This window comes from Psammomys obesus, unplaced genomic scaffold (genome assembly GCF_907164565.1).
Source record: "Psammomys obesus unplaced genomic scaffold, mPsaObe1.curated_primary_1811, whole genome shotgun sequence".
Lineage (NCBI taxonomy): Eukaryota > Metazoa > Chordata > Mammalia > Rodentia > Muridae > Psammomys > Psammomys obesus.
Window position 1 is genome coordinate 7,554,290 of NW_026592890.1, and position 20,600 is coordinate 7,574,889.

General features: G+C 44.0%; 1 protein-coding gene across 1 annotated transcript in view; it reads left to right on the plus strand.

The window, feature by feature from the left end:
* Slc22a1 (solute carrier family 22 member 1) overlaps positions 1 to 13,010 on the plus strand; it is a 30,332-nt gene extending 17,322 nt beyond the window's left edge. Inside the window, exons 8-11 of the mRNA XM_055615974.1 lie at positions 1,432 to 1,540; positions 6,130 to 6,242; positions 7,702 to 7,804; positions 12,796 to 13,010. Of these exons, the coding sequence (XP_055471949.1) occupies positions 1,432 to 1,540; positions 6,130 to 6,242; positions 7,702 to 7,804; positions 12,796 to 12,862 (392 nt within the window). The 3' untranslated portion in view covers positions 12,863 to 13,010. The remainder of the gene's footprint in view (positions 1 to 1,431; positions 1,541 to 6,129; positions 6,243 to 7,701; positions 7,805 to 12,795) is intronic.
* The last annotated feature ends 7,590 nt before the right edge of the window (positions 13,011 to 20,600 follow it).

Consider the following 20,600-nt stretch of genomic DNA (forward strand, 5'->3'; position numbering starts at 1 on the left):
CCCCTCCCCTCCCCTCCTCCCCTCCTCTCCTCTCCCCTCCCCTCCCCTCCCCCTCCTCTCTATTCTTAGGGTCCTGAGCAAGGCTTTTAAACCACATAGCACTGATACCAGGAAGGGAAGTGCAGAGGGCAGAGGACAGTCTTCCCTGTCTGTCAGAGCTAGGGAATGGATGGTCCGAAGACTCTTCTGGCCATGGCACCTCCACTGGCTCCCTCCTTGGTTCATGCTGCATGGCAGTCCTTTTTGGCCTCTATAAAGCATTTAGGGCATTCCAGGCACATGTGGGTTCTAGAGTCTTGGCAGAAAGCAGAATAGAGGAGGGCCTTGCTGTGGGATGACTCCCAGGGGGCAGAGAAGAAAGATAAGCAGGGATGGGCATTGATTCCAGATCAGTGAGATGAGGAGGCCTTGGCAAACCTATATGGAATGGGAGGGGCTGTGTGGGAGTCTAGGAAAGAGGTGCAGGCTTCAGAGAGCAGAGCTTGGCCTTAAATGAACAGTTCACATCTGAACACCTAGTGCTGAACAGTTAGGAGACCAGGTGGCATGAGGCCCAGAGTTAGCTGGAGACAGCAACCATAGCCCAATAGTGGTAGCAAACTCTGGTGGCCTTGGCAAGAGTGCCTTAGCTAAACTTCAGTGTATATGGATCCTTGGCTGCCCCAGAATGCTGCCCCGGAATGAAGTACATAGTGGACCTATCTGTCCTCTGAGGGCAGATAAATCAGCGTGTCCCGGTGGCTCTAATTGATGTGGACCTTTCATGGGCAGAGCAGTGGAGCAGAGACCATGTTGTGCCCAAGGCAAGCCAGTGTCTGGGGAAAGGGCTAACTACAAAGACCTTCTTAGGGAGAGGACCTGAGTCAGAGCCTTGAACGCTTGAGCTTTGGTGACGAGGCAGGCCAAGCAGTGCCACTTTCCCTCCCTAAGCATGACCAACCTTTCTTTGGTTGCAAATGAGGACTAGGTTGAGGCCTAGTTTAAGGACTATGTTTACACCACACTGACCATGCTGCAGGCCCTGGGCTAACAGCATCTTCCTGTGTAATATCTAAAAGCTGAGGTTTCATTGCTGTGGCCAGACTGGGCATTTGTGTCCTCACTAACTCTCACAAGAGCCTGCAGGCCGTGTATGTTCCATGGGGGCTCATCAAGTCAAGGCACAGAGAAAGAAACTGCTTATTTCTGTTCAGCACAGCTGGTGGAGGCAGAACAGATTGAAACAGTCTTTCTTCTGCACAATGGAATTGTCATTAGCAAGTCTCCAACTCACTTGGGCATCAGTTTACTTATCTAAGGGAAGAGGGGATCACTTCTTAGGCTTTTCCAGCACTCAGTGGTCCTAGCCTGCCCAGCCCAGTCTTCCCCTCTGTCAGTCCCAGCTCCCTCAGGGAGCATCCTCGCTCCAGCCATCTTTTCCTTTCTTCCTAGAGCTGCACTGGCTGAATGTCACCCTGGCTTGTCTTGGCCGTATGGGAGCAACCATCGTGTTGCAGATGGTCTGCCTGGTGAATGCTGAGCTGTATCCTACATTCATCAGGTGAGGCCACAGGTGGGGGTGGACCCTGAAGCAGCCATCTGATAGCCAGGCAGAGAGAAACGTTTCTGAAGAAGCCTCAAAGGGTGGGTCACTGTAGTAGTTCCTTTCTTTGCTGTGACAGGGTACCTGACCAAAGCAACCGAAGGAAGGAAGCACTGATTCTGGCTCACCCCATGGTGGGGAAGGGAGGCTAGCTGATCACACTGCCTTGGCAGCCAGGAAGCAGAATGCAAACAGGAAGAGAGGTCAGACTATAAAACCAAGGTCCCCTCCTCAGTTCCTTGTCTTAAGGGAAAGGACCAGTGAGGTGATTTTCCTGTTATTGGGTCATCTTTGTTGTTGTTGGGTTGTATATATATATATATATATATATATATTATAATATAATATATTCTGCATATCAACCCCTCATCAGATACGGGACTTGTATGTAATCAACCTTCTATTCAGAAGGCTAACTTTCCACTCTGTGAACTGTATCCCTGATGAACAGAAGTTTTAAATTTTCACACAAACCAATATCTCTTTCACTCTTGTTGTCTATGCTTTGGTGTTGAAGAACTCCTTTTTTTCCCCCTTAAAGGCTCATATACATAGAATGAAATCCGCTGTTTCTGAAATACAGCTTGATGAGTTTGGGTGACACGCGTATAATGTGCACGTACACATTATTCAGCTCCTTTTTAAATTCTGAGATAGGGTTTCTCTGTGTAGCCTTGGCTGTCCTGGACTTGCTTTGTAGACCAGGCTGGCCTCGAACTCACAGAGATCTGCCTGCCTCTGTCTCCCCCAAGTGCTGGGATTACAGGCGTGCACCATTGCTCCCGGCTTACCCTTCAGCTCTTAGCACAACCAAAATAGAGCATATTTTTACTGTCCCTACCAAGTTTCTTCATACCCCCTCACAGCAAGTCCTCTTGTAGACCTGATTTTGTCTACATAGTTTGCTTTCCCCAAATATTTTCAAGACAGAGTTTCTCTGTGTAGCCCTTTGCTGTCCTGGAACTTTTTTTTTACAGAACAGGCTGGTCTTGAACTCAGAGATCTGACTGCTTCTGCCTCCAAAATGCTGGGATTAAATATATATATATATATATATAATAGCCAGGTAGTGGTGACATATATATATATTAGTAAAATTATTTTACAAAGATACTGTACAAAGATCCTCCAGGCATGTGTAGGGGATAGAGGTCAGTGTTTAGTGTGGCCACTTTGAGGTCCTCCTGGGAGGTAGAGGCATCAAGGCAGCCTTACTTTTCTTAGCCCCTGATACTTCCCAGTATCTGTGCATGAGCTCATTGCCAGCAGTGTTTTTTGTTTTGTTTTGTTTTTTGACACAGGGTTTCTCTGTGTAGCCTTGGCTGTCCGGGACTTGGTTTGTAGACCAGGATGGCCTCAAACTCACAGAGATCTCTGCCTGCTTCTGCCTCCCTGAGTGCTGGGATTATAGGTGTGTGCCACCATGCCTGGCTTGCCAGCAGTATTTTAAGAACTTGGTTGTTAGTTATTTAAAACATACTGTGTGCGTGCATGCGTGAGTGAGTGTGTATGTGTGTACTACAGCTTGCACGAGGCTGTTTCCTTCTACCACATGGGTCTTGGGGTTTGAACTCAGGTCATTAGGCTTGACAGCCTTTACCTGCTGATCCTTACCTCTATCCCTAAGATCTTAAGTGAAGATTGTCTTAATTATGAAAGTAACTACTTTATTTGGAATTTTAAAAAAATGGCCATTATCATAACCTGCCCTTGGTTAGAATTCATCTTATTACCTTAAATTCTTTTTCCCCTATGCATAAATTATTTCTTCTCCATTTGTTCTTGTGAAAATTTCTGGGCTGGAGAGATGGCTCAGAGGTTAGGAGCACTGACTGCTCTTCCAGAGGTCCTGAGTTCAATTCCCAGTGACCACACGGTGGCTCACAGCCATCTATAATGAGATCTGGTGCCCTCTGCTGGCATGCAGGCAGAACACTGTATATGTGGTAAATAAATAAAAAATAAATCTTAAAAAAAAAAAAAAAAAAAAGAAAGAAAATTTCTAAGAAATTCTCCAGTTCTCCAGTTTTGTCTAACACCTGCAGCTTGGTGAGTCAGAAGACACAGGTATCTCCAATTGACTCTTAGCTTTCATCTGCCAATTCCTGTATTGAAAGAACATGTTTTAGACTCCTGCTAGTAAAAAAGTCACTTGGTCTATGTACAAGGAGATGAAGGCAAATTAAGGGGAAACCTTTTTTTTCCCTAGACCTTCCAGGGCTGTATAATGAGACCCTGTCTTAAAACAAAACATAACAAATGAAAAACCAACAAAAAACCGAGAGAGAGAAAGAGAGAGAGAGAGAGAGAGAGAGAGAGATCTTGTATATTAGCATTTTCAAGTCCAGAGTATAAAAACGAAATAGCTGGGACAAATAATTCTATTGTCACAGCTACCAGATCCAAAGAAACAGTCAAAGGTGCTGTGTGTTACTGTGACAAAATACTGGAACCAACTCATAAAAAGAAAAGGTCAATTTAAACTCCTCCTTTGAGAGGTTTCAATCTATGGTCCCTTGACCCTGTTGCTGTGGGCTTGGGGCTTGAGATCTTAAAATAGCACAAAGCATTATGACCAAAATGTGTGGCCAGAAAACAAAACAAAACAAAACAAAACAAAACAAAACAAAACAGAGAAATGAAAAGAGAGGACTGGGGTTCCCACCTCTCCCTTCAAGGGCAAATGCTCCTGATAACCAAACTTCTTTCCATTAGATACTATCCCCTAAAGCAGTCTTCAACCTTCCTAGTGCTGCGACTCTTTAATATAGTTCTTCATGGTGACCCCAACCGTAAATCATTACAGCTTCGTAACTATAATTTTGCTAATGTCATGAATTGTAAGTATCCTCAGGATATCGGATATGTGGCTTCCAAAGGGCACCCACAGCTTGCGAAGTGCTGTCCTAAAGGCACCATCATCTTGTTAGAGCACCAGCAGCCAGGGACCAACTGTGTAACCCACAGCCTTATCCCGACACTTCCCTAGAGAGGGATTTTTTTCTTTTTCTTTTTTTAATTTATTTACCTTTATCTTATGTGCATTGGTGTTTTGCCTGCATGTATGTCTATGTGAGTGTCAGATCTTGGAGTTATAGTTATGAGCTGCCATGTGGGTGCTGGGATTTGATCCTAGGTCCTCTGGAAGAGCAGTCAGTGCCTTTAACCATGGAGCCATCTCTACAGGCCCTGAATACTTCCCTAAACAAGAGCAGTAACCAAGTGCCTGGTCCTCCATGGAGGAGGCCAAATGCTACTTTCCTGATACAGGCTGATCACTGTTCAGACAGCTAAAAAAGACAGCCTACCTCAGCAAATGAACTCTCTGATGCTTAACCTTCACTCTCCTAGAAGCCAGCCAAGGGCCCCATGGATATGAGCAAGCTCACGTGTTCTCTGATTTAAACTGTAGCTCTACCTCACTCCCATCTCTGTGCACAAGGTGATGAATTCACAGAGAGTAGGGGAGGACAGCTGGGCATGGGGTATATGCCTTTAATCCCAGCACTCAGGGAGGCTGAGGCAGGTGGCTCATTGTGAGATGAGTTCAAGACCAGCCTGGTCTACAAAGCAAAGCAAGTCGAGTTCAGGACAGCTAAGATGATATACAGGAAAACCTTGTCTCAAAGAGAGAGAGAGAGAGAGAGAGAGAGAGAGAAAGGAGGGAAGGAAGCTGAATGCCCAGAAACTACCTTAAACATGATGCATGATGCCTATTCACACACAGCCATACAGTATTTTTTAATTTAAAATTTTTATATTAATTACAGTTTTTTCACTTTGTGTATCCCAGCTGTAGCCCTTCCCTCATTCCCTCCCAATCCCACCCTCTCTTCCTCCTCTTCTCCCATGCTCCTCTCCAAGTCCACTGATAGGGGAAGTCCTCTTCCCCTTCCATCTGACCCTAGCCTATCAGGTCTCCCCAGGACTGGCTGCATTGCCTTCCTCTGGCCATACAGTATTTATAGTCAATTAAATCAAATTCAGATGGCAAAGGCAGTCATTTCAGCTACTGGTTACTTTGTAAGCACTCCTGATTCAAAGGATTGTTGGAACCCACACAACCACGGTTCCTGTTCATCGGGATGTCTGAGCTGAGTAGTTCTCTTCACACTTTGGGCATTACATTCATTTGGTTTTGATACCAGGCATTGTCTGGTATGAATCTGGATACCATAAACGTATCCACACACAAATATTGCGTTTTCTTTCCATGTGACAACTTACCGCAGCCCTGGGGCAGGAGTCGGGTAGAGCTACAGTTTAAGTCAGAGAGCGTGTATGCTGGCCATCTCCGCCGCTTTCTTCACCGGCCTCTAGGGGTGTGAGGGCTGAGCATGGAGAGTACACTTGCAGAGGCAGGCTGTCTGTTTTAGCTCTCTGAGCAGTGATCAGCCTGCAGCCTTCTTCACACGCAGCTCTTCCCAGTCCTACAGTTTTGGGGTGGCGAGCACTAACCCATGGCTGATCTCGTGCCTGCTCTAGGATGCTGTTAACACCTTGAAGGTGATATGTGAACATGGTCTGTTGTGTCTCTGTTTTACCAGGAATCTTGGGATGATGGTATGCTCTGCCCTGAGTGACCTGGCTGGAATCTTCACGCCTTTCATGGTGTACAGGCTGATGGAAGTTTGGCAGGCCTCGCCCCTCATATTGTTTGGTAAGACTTCCCGGGCTAGCCCTTCTTCCCACCCGGTGGAGGGCATTGTGGGAGCACTCAGCAGCTGCTTGTAGAGTGAGTGTCAAGGATGGAACATGGGCTTCAGCTGTATCCTTCAGCTGATCCTGCTTTGCATTCCAGGAAATAGTGTAAGATGCAATTCTCAAGTAGTGGCCAGAGATTTTCATCCTGTGGCTTCTGAATCCATCAGTCTATCAATCCATTGTGCATACCACAGGCTGATGATCTTTTGACACAATTTCCTGCTTTCTTAAGAGTTCAGTTTCTGATTTGTGTGCACTGAGTGTACTGTTGCTAGGGTTATAATGGTGTTCATCTGTCATCCCAGCACCCTGGAGGCTGAGAGAGGACAACCACAGAGTTAAGGGCCTACAAGGGCTATATGTAAGACTCTGTCTTCAGAGAGCTAGGTGAAGGACACAAAGAGACTCGTGGGGATCAACAATGGTCTGTGTCTTCCTTGCTGATAAAGTTGGACTGGAGAATGAGGATAGGAATAACATGTTTGCTCCCAGACCTAGAACAGGAGGGTAAGACCTGCTTATCCATCAGCAGAAAGCTAGATGTTTGGTTGTGTGCAGAGAAATGCCATGCCGGACACAGGCAAAATGCAGGGGAAAGGCAAGGGAGGGAGGAAGTTAGGGAATGGGTGGAAGAGAGAGGGAGGGAAAGGAAGAGAATAAGAAAGAGACAGGGAAGAAAGGAAGAAAGGGCAGAGGGAAAGGAAGAAAGATGGAGGGAAGGAAGGAGAAGAGAAGGGAGTAATAAGGGCTTAGGCACATACATGTTGGTCTTGCTTTCTTGCCCCGCCTCCACCCTCTCTCTACACTCATGTACCTATGTACCTGTCATCTCTTTATCTATACATGCATATATCAATCATCTAGGCATGTTTCTATTGTTTGTCTTTCTTTTTTTTGTATGTATGTACTTCACACCTGTTTGTGTATCTATCACATATAATTATTTAGTATCTATCATATGACTAGGTATCACATGTCTGTCTGCCTGCCTCTATCTATCTATCTATCTATCTATCTATCTATCCATCCATCTATCATCTATCACCTAGCTATATACTAATGCATATCTTTCTATTTATCTACCATCTATTTATCAGTCATCTATCACCATCTGCTTATCTATAATAACAACTTAAAACATTTTTATATGTTTTTCAAGTTACTCAACTTCAAAAATCCGCTAATGCTTAAATATCAGCTACTTTGGAATTCTATGTTCTATAGAAGCAATATGGAGGCAAATGCATCTTGCATTTCTCTAACTATACAATTGCCTCCAGTTTTTTCCTAAATGTTCCTGATAACTTTCAAAGATCAACAGCATCTCCTCCCTGCCCTCTGGCTCACTGCACTCATTTCTGTAAGGGACCCGAACCTGTTCTAACCCATTTCCTTGGACTCTGTTTTATTTGTAGGGGTTTTGGGCCTCACTGCTGGGGCCATGACTCTTCTTCTTCCAGAAACCAAGGGTGTGGCTTTGCCTGAGACTATTGAAGAAGCGGAGAACCTTGGGAAGAGGTGAGGGCCGTGGTACTGGGATGGGAGGATGTGATCTCATCCTTCATAAAGGGTCACTGCATTGCAGCACACTCTCATTTATTCTAACTTAAAGGTCAGGGAGAGATTTTCTGTGGGCTTAGAATGAATTCCAGAGATTCTGGAGGTGAGAACAGAACTTAGCCAGTAACTGTCTGCTAGGAAAGCAGAGAACCAGAGCCTACTTCTTAGCAGACAGTGGTCCCATACTGCATCAGGACAGTGGACAGCTGTCCCATGCTGCATCAAGATAGTGGACAGTTGTTGTATGAAATTGATTATTAATATCTACTATTAATGCATGCAATTATGACGGCGGCTATTATTTAACCTGCTATTATGTCAATAAAAGAGCCAGACACCTTAGATTTTCAATATGCCTGTACACTGGAGCGAGGCAGACTATAACCCACTAAGTTATCTTTTACCTCCCAGCCGCGCATCCCATGCCGTTGGCTTTAATTACTCCTATCTGGGCTACTACCATGCATAATCCCCATAAATACTTGTGTATGCTTTTCATCGAGGCTCTGCTCCCCATCACTGATCCTCAGAGCTATCTCCTCCTAGCCACGTGGTTCTTTTTTACACTAACTATGCAATTCTGCTTTTTTCTCTCCTGTCTCTCTCGCCCATCACTCCTTCCCATGATTCTTCGGTCCTCCAAGCCCACAAACTTTAGCTCTGCCTATCTTACTTCTGCCCTGCCCAGGTTATGTAGGCAACTTTATTTAGCCAATCAGGGATAATTTGGAAGGCAAAGTTCACAAGCATTATTTCAGGTACATGATAGTCTTCTTGTGAAAGACAGCAAGGAGACCTCGGGGAGCAAAATAATGAGCAATTAAATACAAAGCACCAGACCATGCTGCAACAATTCCCCCTTTCTATCTAAAAATACATTATGTCACACAGGGTTGAGGAAACAGAAAAAAAGTGAGCCATTCTCTCAGATCATGCAAGGTCCAAAAGATACTTTCACTGACTTTTTGCGAAGATTGACCTCAGCTGTGGATGGAAGTATATTGGATCCACTAGCTAGGAAGACACTGTAAGAATCTTTAGCTTTTGAAAATGCTAATGCTGAATGCAAAGAGGTAATAAGGCATGATTAGCATTGACAGATGAACGGTTTAGAGATACAAGTTGACATTAGACCTCAATAGGAGAAGTTACCACTAAAGACTTTAGGAAATGTTTTAACTGCAGTAGACAAGGCTGCTGCACAGGGAATTACAAGGAAAACCAAATTAATTCCCAAAGGAGCCTGTTCCTCCTAGAATGTGCAAAAGATGTGGCAAAGACTGACATTGGAGTATCGAATGTAAATCAGTAACAGACAAATGGGGCAGCCCCTTATCAAAAATGCCTTGCGGGGGTGGGGGGGCTCTTGCAGACACCTATACAAAACAGAGAAAATAGAAAATACTCTTCCTCAAGATAATTAAACACCACTGCTCTGAAAACAGATATTAAAAAAACAGATATCAGGGTCAGAGCAAGTTCTATAGATAAGTTAAACAAAACAAAACAGAACAGGCCAAAACCCAAATACTTTTGCAAACTTCTATAGATGATCAGAGGCCCAAACTTAAGGTAATTCTAAGTAATACTGAGATTGAATGCATGGTCGATGCTGGAACTGATGTCACAATTATCTCTCCTAAATCTTGGCCTCCAGATTGGCCACTTCAAAAGGTAGATATCCAATTTCAAGGAGTTGGAACTTTATCTCAGATAAAACAAAGGTCAGGTGGCTTAAATGTATAGGGCCAGAAGGTCGAATAGGAAAAATAAGGCCATAAGTGGCTGATATAGTCATAAACTTAGAAGAAAGAAATCTGTTACAACAATGGAAAACACAGATTAACATCCCTCCACTTTCAGAGACAAACCAGACAACAGGCGATACTCCTGATAAAAAAATTTAATTATTTTAAAATACCATGAAAAACAGTTATATATAAATAAGATACAGCAAGGGCCGACTCTTTAGCTTTATGTTGGAGAACCACTGCTGAGACAGCACCCACAGCCTTACCACTAAGGTGGTTGACTGAACTGAGTAATGGTCTATGACTAAAGACAAATTACAGGCTCTAGAACAGTTGGTCCAAGAACAGCTGGAGGCTCAACATATAGAGGAGTCCACCAGTCCTTGGAATTCTCCTGTATTTGTCATCAAAAAGAAATCTGGCAAATGGGGGAATGTTAACAGATCTTAGGGCAATTAATAAAATAATTCAGCCAATGGGGTCTTTACAGTCTGGTTTCCCATTGCCTTCCTTGTTACCTAAGGAATGACCTATTATAGTGATTGATTTAAAGGAGTGAATTTTCACAGTTTCTTTACATGAACCTGATAGGGAAATGTTTGCTTTCTTAGTACCTACCTTTAATAAAAGCTGTCCAATAAGGAGATATCATTGCAAAGTCTTACCACAAGGAATGCTAAACTTTAAGTCCTACCTTGTGGCAATATTTTGTGCAACATCTATTAGAGGTAATTCGTAAGCAATTTCCTCAATCTATAATTTACCACTAAGTGGATGATATCTTATTGGCTGACTCAGATACAAATGCTTTAGAAAGAATATTTGACAAAAATAAATAGAACTTTGCCTTGTTGGGGATTGTGAATTCCATTGTGTAGATATACCACAATTTCTGCATTCATTCTTCAGTTGAGGGGCAGCTGGGCTGTTTCCAGCTTCTGGCTATTACAAATAAAGCTGCTACAAACATGGTTGAGCAAATGTCCTTATTGTGTACTTGAGCCTCTTTTGGATATATGCCTAGGAGTGGTATGGCTGGATCTTGGGGAAGCGCTAGATTGATTTCCAGAGTGGTTGTACAAGTTTACATTCCCACCAGCAGTGGAGAAGGGTTCCCCCTTCTCCACAGCCTCTCCAGCATGTGTTGTCACTCAAGTTTTTCATCTTGGCCATTCTGATGGGTATAAGGTGAAATCTCAGGGTCGTTTTGATTTGCATTTCCCTGATGGCTAATGACGTTGAGCATTTCTTTAAGTGTTTCTCTGCCATTCTATATTCCTCTACAGAGAATTCTCTGTTTAGCTCTGTTCCCCATTTTTTAATTGGATTACTTGGTTTGCTGCTTTTCAGTTTTGTTAGTTCTTTATATATACTGGATATTAGCCTCTGTCAGAAAAAGGGTTGGTGAAGATCCTTTCCCAATCTGTAGGCAGTCGTTTTGTTTTGATGACGGTGTCCTTTGCTTTACAGAAGATTTTTAAAAATTTTTTGAGATAGAGTCTATGTCACACTGAATGGCCTAGAACTCTATGTAGACCAGGCTGGCCTCAAACTCATAGAGCTCTACCTTCCTCCCCACCCCCCCAGCACCAGCGCTGGGACTGAAGGTGGGCCAGCATGCCTAGCGATTCTTTTCTTTTGACTTCGAAAGTGATCCAAGAATTGGTTTAATCCCTATCAGTGGTGCTTCTAAGGCAGGCACCCTCTGAACCTCACCATGAGACGTTTTGGGTTCTCAGCACCAGGTTAACCATGTGCACACTTTCTGTTTGGTTATAACTTCCTTCTTTTGGTTCTGAGTGACAGGAATGTACGAATAATGTTCTGTCATTTGATTCTGGCCCATTTCTTTATGATTCATTAGTAGCATGTGGTCACCCTTGAAGACTCTTGTAGGGCACTTTCGTCCACCCACTCCTGCCTGTAGGGGAGGCTGTGTACTTCCGGTCTGAACCCTAACTTGTGTGGCCTTTGTTCTTTTCGTTCCATCCTTAACTTAAAGGCCATCAAAAACCAGGATGCAAGCCTCTGGTGCTGACCACTATCTCTACCTATTGCTGGATCCCCTGCTCTCTCCATTTTGAGACATTCCTGCATCTTTTCATTTTATTTTTTTAAAACAAAAATAATCTCTCTCTCTCTTTTTTATTCGATGACAGTTTCATGCATGTAAATAATGCATCTTGATCCTATCCACCTGAAACTGTTGTACCAACACTTCCCTGAGTCCTCACAATGTTTTACCCTCCCTTCTTCATGTCGTCTTCTGTTCTGCTCTGTTTGTTTTTGTTTTTTGTACCCCATCTTTTTGGGAATTTTTCTCCCCTGGAAAGGAGGACTAGGTAATGTGTTTCCCCTATACAAACTAAAGTTTGATTCTACCAAAATTACTCCTGGGGAACCAATGAGTTTATTGGACTTACCTACAGATCCTGTGTCAGGGGTTATAAATAAGATCATGCTTCAAAAGCAGCAGCATTGGAAAGTCATCCCCTTGCGTGGTAGAGGATTTCTTCTAGGCTTCCTCGGTGTATGTATTCTAGCCCCACCACGAGACTCGATTGTCACTTATAATTAGGGCAGAACTGAATACAACTGTCTGGTAGGAGTGTGCATAGTTAATGCTCCTCCGAATGCCCTCCTCCTAGGAGGAAACGTCAACAGTCCCAGCTGTGGCACTCTTCTGTAAACACAGCTGTCTGAGGAAGATGCTGGCTGTTCTGCTTGGAGGATAGTACTGTCCAACACTCATGAAATCCAACTAGTGCTGCCTGTTGGGATCTTGACTGACCTTGCTGACTTGATTGTGTGCAGGTCTTGTGCAGGCCACCATGGTTATGGTGAACTCATGGGTGAAAAGGCTGGCATGTCCAGAAGGCAGCATGTTATAACACTCTCCCATCCTCTGGCTTTTTGTCCTTTCTGCCCCCTCTTATGCAATGTCCCTAAGTCTCAATGTGGCAAGTTTCATTATCAAGATGATGATTGTTAAGCTGAGCATGATAGTGTGTCAAAGCCTGTCATTCCAACATTGGGTCACTGAGGCAGCCTAATCTACATGGTGCCTGTGAGACCAGCATTTCTGCATAGTGAGGGACAGTGCAGCAAGGGCTATATTACAAGGCCCTGTTTCAAAAATCAGAAAGATCAAGATGTCGATTGTTTATTAAGTTTAGTCTTCATTTATGGTTGCTACAGGAAATCAAAGGCCAAAGAAAACACGATTTACCTTCAGGTTCAAACAGACAAACCTCCAGGTAACTGACTGGGACGCTGTGCCAGGAGCTGAGTGGCAGAGAGGAAGCAAGACTCACCATTTGGAGGATTCCCAGAAGCCTTCACCTTCCCGTACTCGTCTATGTATTCACCAGGTTCCAAATGAATTATCAACCCTAAAGGGTTTTCTGAAAGCATGTTGTCTTGTTTCTTTTGACTCCCCAAATGCACCGGTTGTATTCAATTTGTCTGTCTGTCCTGGTGAGAGCTGCTGATACTGTTGGTTCAGATGTTTCATGCCTTAAAGCAGGAGTTCTCAACATGTGGGTCATGACCCACCCCACAGACCATCAGAAAACACAGGTATTTATATTATGATTCATAAATGATGCAACATTGCAGTTATGAAGTATCAGTGGAAATAATTTTATGGTGGGGGGGTTCACAAGGAACTATGTTAAAGGGTCTCAGCATTAAGAAGGTTGAGAACCACTGTGCATTTTGAAGATCCAATAGCATTTAAGCACAGCTGCTCGGACAGGCCTCTGTTCTTGTGTAGTAACTATTATATTCATCTCTGAAGGAAAACACCTTTGCACAAGTAACTACTTACATTGTCAAAAGCACTTAAATTGGAAATGGCTTGGAGGGCAGTTTGTGTTTAGAAAAAATAGCAGTTCCCTGCCATGTTCAGTACAAGTGATGGGGACACACATGACCCATGTTCCCAGACCAGAATCACTATGACTGTTTTAGAAAGACACCTCTTCCACCTGTGTTTCGGGACCATATTGTTCTGTATCACCCCAGGTTTTGTTTTTTATTGGTGAGTCCAGAAGGTGAATTTCCATGTGATTCATTTTGTCTGGAAATTAGAGTTTGGGTTGCACATGGCTCCCTGGGTTAGGAGGTTCAGAGGTTCAATACGCTCTGGAGCTTGGAGGTTATAACGCCTGTGATAATCAGTGTCAGCATCAGATAGAGACCAAAGGTGCGAGCTTAGATTAGCTATCTGGAAGGGAGAGAGATAGGAGTTAGGATAAAACCCAGGATGAGGAGAGAGAACAAGTAATTCTCGGTCATGAAGAACTGGGAAATTACTGGCAAAAATGTCAGCCACCGAGCTGCTCATAGAAGGGAACCGTGTTTCTGTTCCTCTAACATACAAAACTGGTAGGAGAGATACCTCACTTTGGAGGAAATCCGCTGCCGCTCGGCAGGTTCAGACACTTCAGTGTGTCAGCTACTCCAAGCCTGCTGTCTGAAGAGCTGTGCTGTGTTTACATCTTGGTGTGTGTGGGAGGGTGAGAAGGGACTCTCCACCTCAAGAGGATAAAGCCCTGGAAGATGTATCCTCGCTGCTCATGGTCATGGCATGTCACTGCATGCACATTCGTGCTCTTATACATTTGCATAAGTTAATATAAACAAATAGACTATGAGGCTTGCAGGGTATGCTGTCAATGTCTCATGATGGTGATTTCCCAGCATCCATGGACTGTTGAATTGTTTATGGTCTCTTTGTTTGGGCACCTAAAAAAGTGCTTATTTATTTATTTCTTTATTTATGTGTTTGTTTTGAGATAGAGTCTTAAGTAGATAAAGTCTTAAGTAGCCCTGCACTTGCTACAAAATGTCTATTAATTAATTATTTTATTCATTTTGAAATAGACTCTTAACGTAGATCAGGGTAGTCCTGAACTTGATATAAAATGCATATTTATTTATTTATTTGTTTGTTTACTTTGAGATGGAGTCTTAGGTAGATCAGGGTGGCCCTGAACTTGCTACAAAACGGTTATTTATTTTAAGATAGAGTCTTATGTAGATCTGGCTGGTCCTGAACTTGTTATGAAATGTCTATCTGTCTGTTTATTTAGCGATAGAATCAAAAGTAGATTAGGGTGGCCCTGAACTTGTTAAGTCGTTGAAAATAAGCTTGAACTGCCGCTCGGGTCTTCCTTCCTTCACCTCCCATGTGCTGGGGTTGCAGGCCTGCTCTTACATGGGGCTGGGGATGGCCCAGGACTTCCTGCATTCTGGGCTAGCCTTCTACCAGCAGAACTTCCTTCACAGGCCATGACTGGGCATCTTAAAATTGCTGGCTCTGGGGCTGGAGAAAAGCCTCGTGGGTTAAAGCACTTGTTGCTCTTGCAGGGGACAGAAGACCTGGGTTCAAATCCTAGCACCCACATTGTAGCTTACAACCATCTATGACTGCAGTTCCAGGAATCCTGATACCCTGTTCTGGCCTCTACAGGCACGAGGCATGTATACAGCACATACACACACATACATGCAGGCAAAACATCATACACATAACATTTTAAAAGTTGTTATCTGGTACTATTTTCATAAAAGAAAAAAAATGAAGATTTATAAAACTTTGGATGGTATTATAATTTTGGATGCCATTTGGTGGGAGGGAAGCAAGCAAAATTAATAAAAAGGTCTTTCAGAGGCGAGAACTGCAAGGATGAGAAGAAAGTCAGTAGTTAAATGAAGAAACATCTGTTTTCACACAAGAAGACAATACCACAGACCAAACTATAATTTGCTAAAATAGGATTTTAAGAAGGGGTACTGTGACTAGACTTAGGGGGAAGAAAAAGGCAGGGATCACGAAGGCAGGCAAATGTTTTTGCCAAAGAGCAAGACCTCAGAGATGTCCAGGGCGACGTTAAAAAGACAAAGATGCCTAAATAAGGAGGGTTCCAGATGGCCAAGCAGAGACGATTTCAACATCGCAAAGACAGTAATTATGGTCCCTTGGAATAAGCTTGGCTCTATAAAAAGAGCTACAGAGCTCGCAGAGAACAAAAAACAGAAATTGTGCCAAGGAAAAGGCACCCATGAGTTCCTATAAAGTTTATAAACTGTTCTGTCAATTCAACACAACTAACATGAGCCTTGCGCTGGGGATTGGCAGCACTGCTGGCCAGCATACGCAGTGAACAGATGGAGAGAGAGACAGCCAAAGCACAGAACAGAAATGTCTGTGGTTTGATCATTTTACACTAAAATGTGTTGGCTACCCAGAGCTACAGTGACCTAAGAAGCATGGTGAAAAATTTCAGGGTCTCCATCTGAATTGAAGCTGATAGTTTTGGAACAGAGAATATAAAGGGCCTGGTCTGCAGGGTGAGGTCCTGGCAGGTAGAGGGCTCCAGAGGGACAGGCCATCGCTGGGAATGGTGACTCACACTCATTTACTATTTTATAAGTTACAAAGTAGGCTTTGGGCAGAAGTCACTGAGCCATCCAGTAGCGTGACAGTGCTAGCTGTCAACTTGAAAGAATCTGGAGTCATCTGGAGGGTGGGGTTTGAGGCATGCCTGTGGGGGCTTATTTTGATTACTCTGAGTGGGAAGATCCATTTTAATTATGGGTGGACATTTCCCTAGGCAGGTAAGCCTGGACTATATAAAATGCAGAAAGAAGGCCTAGAATTAGCACTCCTCCCCGCTCTGCTTCCTGATTGTGGATATGCTATCACCAGCTGCTTCAAGCTCCTGCTGCCTCAACCTCTCTGTCATGATGGACGTACCCAGCTAAAATAAAGCCTTCCTCCCATATGTGTTTATCACAACAGGAAAAGAAACTAACATATATACGAAGTAAAAAAAACAAAACCAAAACCACCTAAACATTTTCTTAAGATTTACTTTTGTCATTTTGAATTGTGTATCTTTTTTTCTAAATTATGTTTCAGTTGTGGGGGTGTGTGAACATGAGTGCAGGTCCCTTCAGAGCCCAGAAGAGGGCGTCAAATATCTCGGAGCTAGAGTTGCAGGTGGTTGTGAGTCACCCATTATGGGTGCTGGGAACTGAACTTGGGTCTTCTGGAAGAGCAATGTATGCTCTTTGCTGCTGTGTTATCGCTCCAGCCCACAAAAATACACTTTCAATGGACGCCACTCCTTAGTCCATTCTGAAAGACCTGATATTACGAACCAGCTCCACCCACTTTGTCCACTGTAACCCTAACAGTCATTACGGTCATTTCATGGTATTCATAAAGGGTTGCTTCCACCCCCCCTTCTCTCTTCTGAATACCCACATCTGCAGATGCTCAAGACCCTAAGAAGACACAGTATTTGCATATATATATATAACTAATCTAGATTAATCAATAATATAATCTAAGCACTTTGTGAATAGCTGTTAAATGTTCAGAACATACTGACAAGCCTGTACATACTCAGCATAGACACAACCAGAGGCTTAACTACAAAATACACACCAGCCATTGTGGTTGATCAAGTTCTCAGATGAGAAATGGCTTCATATAATTGGCCAGTTGCATAATTAATACCCCAAATGACAGAACTGGTGAAACCTGAACCCCTGTAGCCACGCTCCCTCCTCATTTCCCCCAGCTCAGAGAGAATCACATCAGGTGACTGCAGAAGTGAACCAGCCCCAGCCCTGACACACCCAAGGAGGTCTGCCTAGAAGGCCTGACTGCGTGATACCCAGGAAGTAAAGGCGGTGACCTTATCATCAAAGTGGGAAATAATAACCAGACATATGCACGTAAGAGCCCCCTCTGAGTGTGTGTGTTGGTCTATAGGTGCAGATGTGTGTACGTGTGTCTAGGTGTTCCTCTTCAGGTGTTGTCTTCCTCCCCGCCCCTTTCTTCTTTTTATGTGTATGTGTGTACGTGTGGTGGTGGTGGTGGTGTGTGTTCATGCGTTCAACTGTGAACGGGTGCGTGCATTTGGAGGCCAGAGGTTGATGTCAAGAACCTTCCTTGATAACTGTTCCACCTTATTCTCTGAGTTAAGTTCTCTCAGTCAGATTCAGAGCCTGTCTCAACAGCCAGCTTGCTCTTTCCCCATCTCTGCTTTCCAGGGCTGCAACCGCACGCGTGCTAGCACACCCACCAGCATTTCCACGGGTTCTGGGGATCCAAACTCCAGGCTTCTTGTTTGTAGAGCAAGCGCTTTAACTGCTGAATCATCTTCCGCGCCCCCCCCCCCCCCGCCTCAGTCTCTCACTGGCCTGGAGTTTGCCCATCAGGCCAAGGCTGTCTTGCCGGTGAGCTCCGGAGATCTGGCTGTTACCACATCTCCGAGCCGAGATTACAAGTGTGTGCTACCATGCCTGCTCTTCATGTGGGCTCTGGCGAACTTAGGTCCTCACGCTTGCAAGGCATGTGTTTTATCGATTGGGGTAGCTTTCTAGCCAATGTATTCTTTCTACTTAAACAAAGGGAAATGATTTTCTGATGTCCATTTACCGATTATACTTAACTAGAAAGGTTAATGAGAAAGCAAAAGCCCTCCAACAAAGAGGCTGAGGAGAAGGCAAAGGAGGCAAAATGAAGGTGAAGGGCCCACAACCAAGAGCAAAGGTGCAGAGAAATACTGCCTGGGGATTTGAGAAAGAGCTTTGGACCTCCATCCATAAGAAGTTAGGAGATACTAGATGGTATTTTTCTTTTGCAGTTTGGTCAGCATGGACCATTTGTTTCTGTTCAACGTTAGAGACAGACCCATGTATCTGGGCCAATCTGCCCCTTGCTGCTCAGGGCTCCAGACTAAAGGCTGCTCTCTCTCTGGATGAGGAACATGTGAGACCAGCACTGATGCCCTCTCCACCTGCAAGAGGCTTTGAAACTGGTTTTCTCTGATGCCCCTGCTCTGCTTCAAAGATGATTGAAGTAGCCTAATTCCAGCCCAAGCACTCGTGAGAATCACAGTGACAGTGGGCACAGATACACCAGTGAATGGCAGGCCGGAGTACCTGGTGGCCTCAGTAATCACAGAAATTAACCAGACAAATTCAGTCAATGGATCAATGACTCATTTAAAAATGCTGAAAGGAGGTTTCTCAAGAACAACAATGAAAAAAATACTCTTGGCTAAAATGTTTGCCTTTACAGAATTAATCATCATTGAGGCAAGTCTAGCTCCCTGCTTCTTCCTCTACATTTATTTTTATCTTGAGTAAAGGCCAAAATAAAAGATTATTCTGCCTTAGGTAATGTATTTTAGATTTATTTGGTATTATATGTGTGTGTGTGTGTGTGTGTGTGTGTGTGTGTGTGTGTGTCTGTGGAGGCCAGAAGGGGGCAGCAGATCCCCCCAGCTGAGGCTGAAGTTACATAGACAGCCATGAGCCACCAGATGTGGGTGCTAGGAACTGAATGTGGGTGCTCTGGAAGAGCAGCAAAGACTCTACACTGCTGAGCCATTATATCTCCAGTCCCATCAAGAAATCTTTTATCTGCTTATAGCCTCTGACTCATCATCCAATCATACGCCATTAACAACTTTAGTCCTTAATTTGTCAACCATCTGTTGTGTGCCAGGCACAGTCCTGTATACTGGGGTTTCAGCTCAAGAATGAGAAAGGCAAGGCTTTGCTCTTACTGAACTCTAGTTCACTGAGTTATATCTGGTCTCGCTGGACTTATGAGATAGGCAGCAATGTAGTGTGATTAGTCCTCTGAACTCCAGCCAGCTAATCTCATTTCCCGCAAGCTTTCATTTGTCTGTTATATATACTGAACTACAGCAAAGCAAGCCTTCCTTCCAACAGTTGCCCAGTGCTTTCGGAGATCAGGAGAAGGCCTGATAAGAGCAGGGTGGGGTATATATGAACACACAGCTTTCCAAGGTCTGGTTTACCAATGTCTTCTGTTCTATCACCTCTGCTTCTTTAACACTACTTGGGTAGCACATGAATTCTAACTTACAGCCATACAAAATAGGAATTTAGGAGAGGGACATGTATGTGGCACTTTGGGAGAACGTGGCCTTCCCGAGTTGTTCACATCCCTGTAAGGTACCCCTAGTGAACCCATTGACTTTTAACACGTTGGATGTGTGGGGGTTGTTCCTTGGGCGGTGGGTGCCATCTTCTTTCTTTCACGTTTCCCTGGGAAAGTCAGACAACAACAATAAACAGGTGGCCAAAGCAATGTCAGGAGAGACAGTCTCTGAGGAGGACGGGGAGGCGGGAGAGTGTGAGTGGATACCTGCCCCTACAGCTTCTTTAGGGTAATTGCATAGTCATTTCCCTGTCTTTGGGAATAGATAATATTAGTACATTTATATCATGTCTTCTGAATGAGTATGGAATCTGGTTTTTTTTTTTTTTAGGGACTTTTCTGGCTCAAGCCTATTCAAGAAGATAACTGTGTGTTAGTATGAGGCTCACTCTTTTTCAATGAGATGTACTGATGTTTAATCCTCGGTGAGCTATGAGTAAGTTCCTGTTTTCACCAACTTACAGCTTCTGTCCCCTTAACCTTCAGTTGCTAGGTTAGAGTGGCCCACAGACTTTCAAAATAATCTCTATGTAGGAGACAAATTATCCTGTTTTTTTCTGCCTCTATCAGGAACAGAGGCTCACCGGCTCAAAAGGCCCAGAATCTGGACTGTCCAGACCCAAAGCAGAAGCTGAGAGGAATGCAGATCACACGAGGAGAATACCTACGCATCGTGTGTAGTCAGGAAAAAGGAGCGAGTGGGATCCTGTAGCCAGGACCTTAATGCCAGCATGTATCCACCACTGTGAGGGCATCAATGAGCAGAGTGACCTATGGATGGACACCAAAACTCATCTGCCTTGGGCATCAAGACCCCTGGCATGGAAAACATTGGCAGATCTAAACTTTTCTCTTCTGTACAGTCTGTGCCCATATGGCTGGAACAATGACTCACATAGTCCATGTGTTTGACTATGGTGGTGGCCTTTTATTCAACAAACCCTTTGTAGATTTTGCATCTGCAAAGAAGAAATGAGCAGAGGAAAGAAAATTTCAAACACAAAAATGT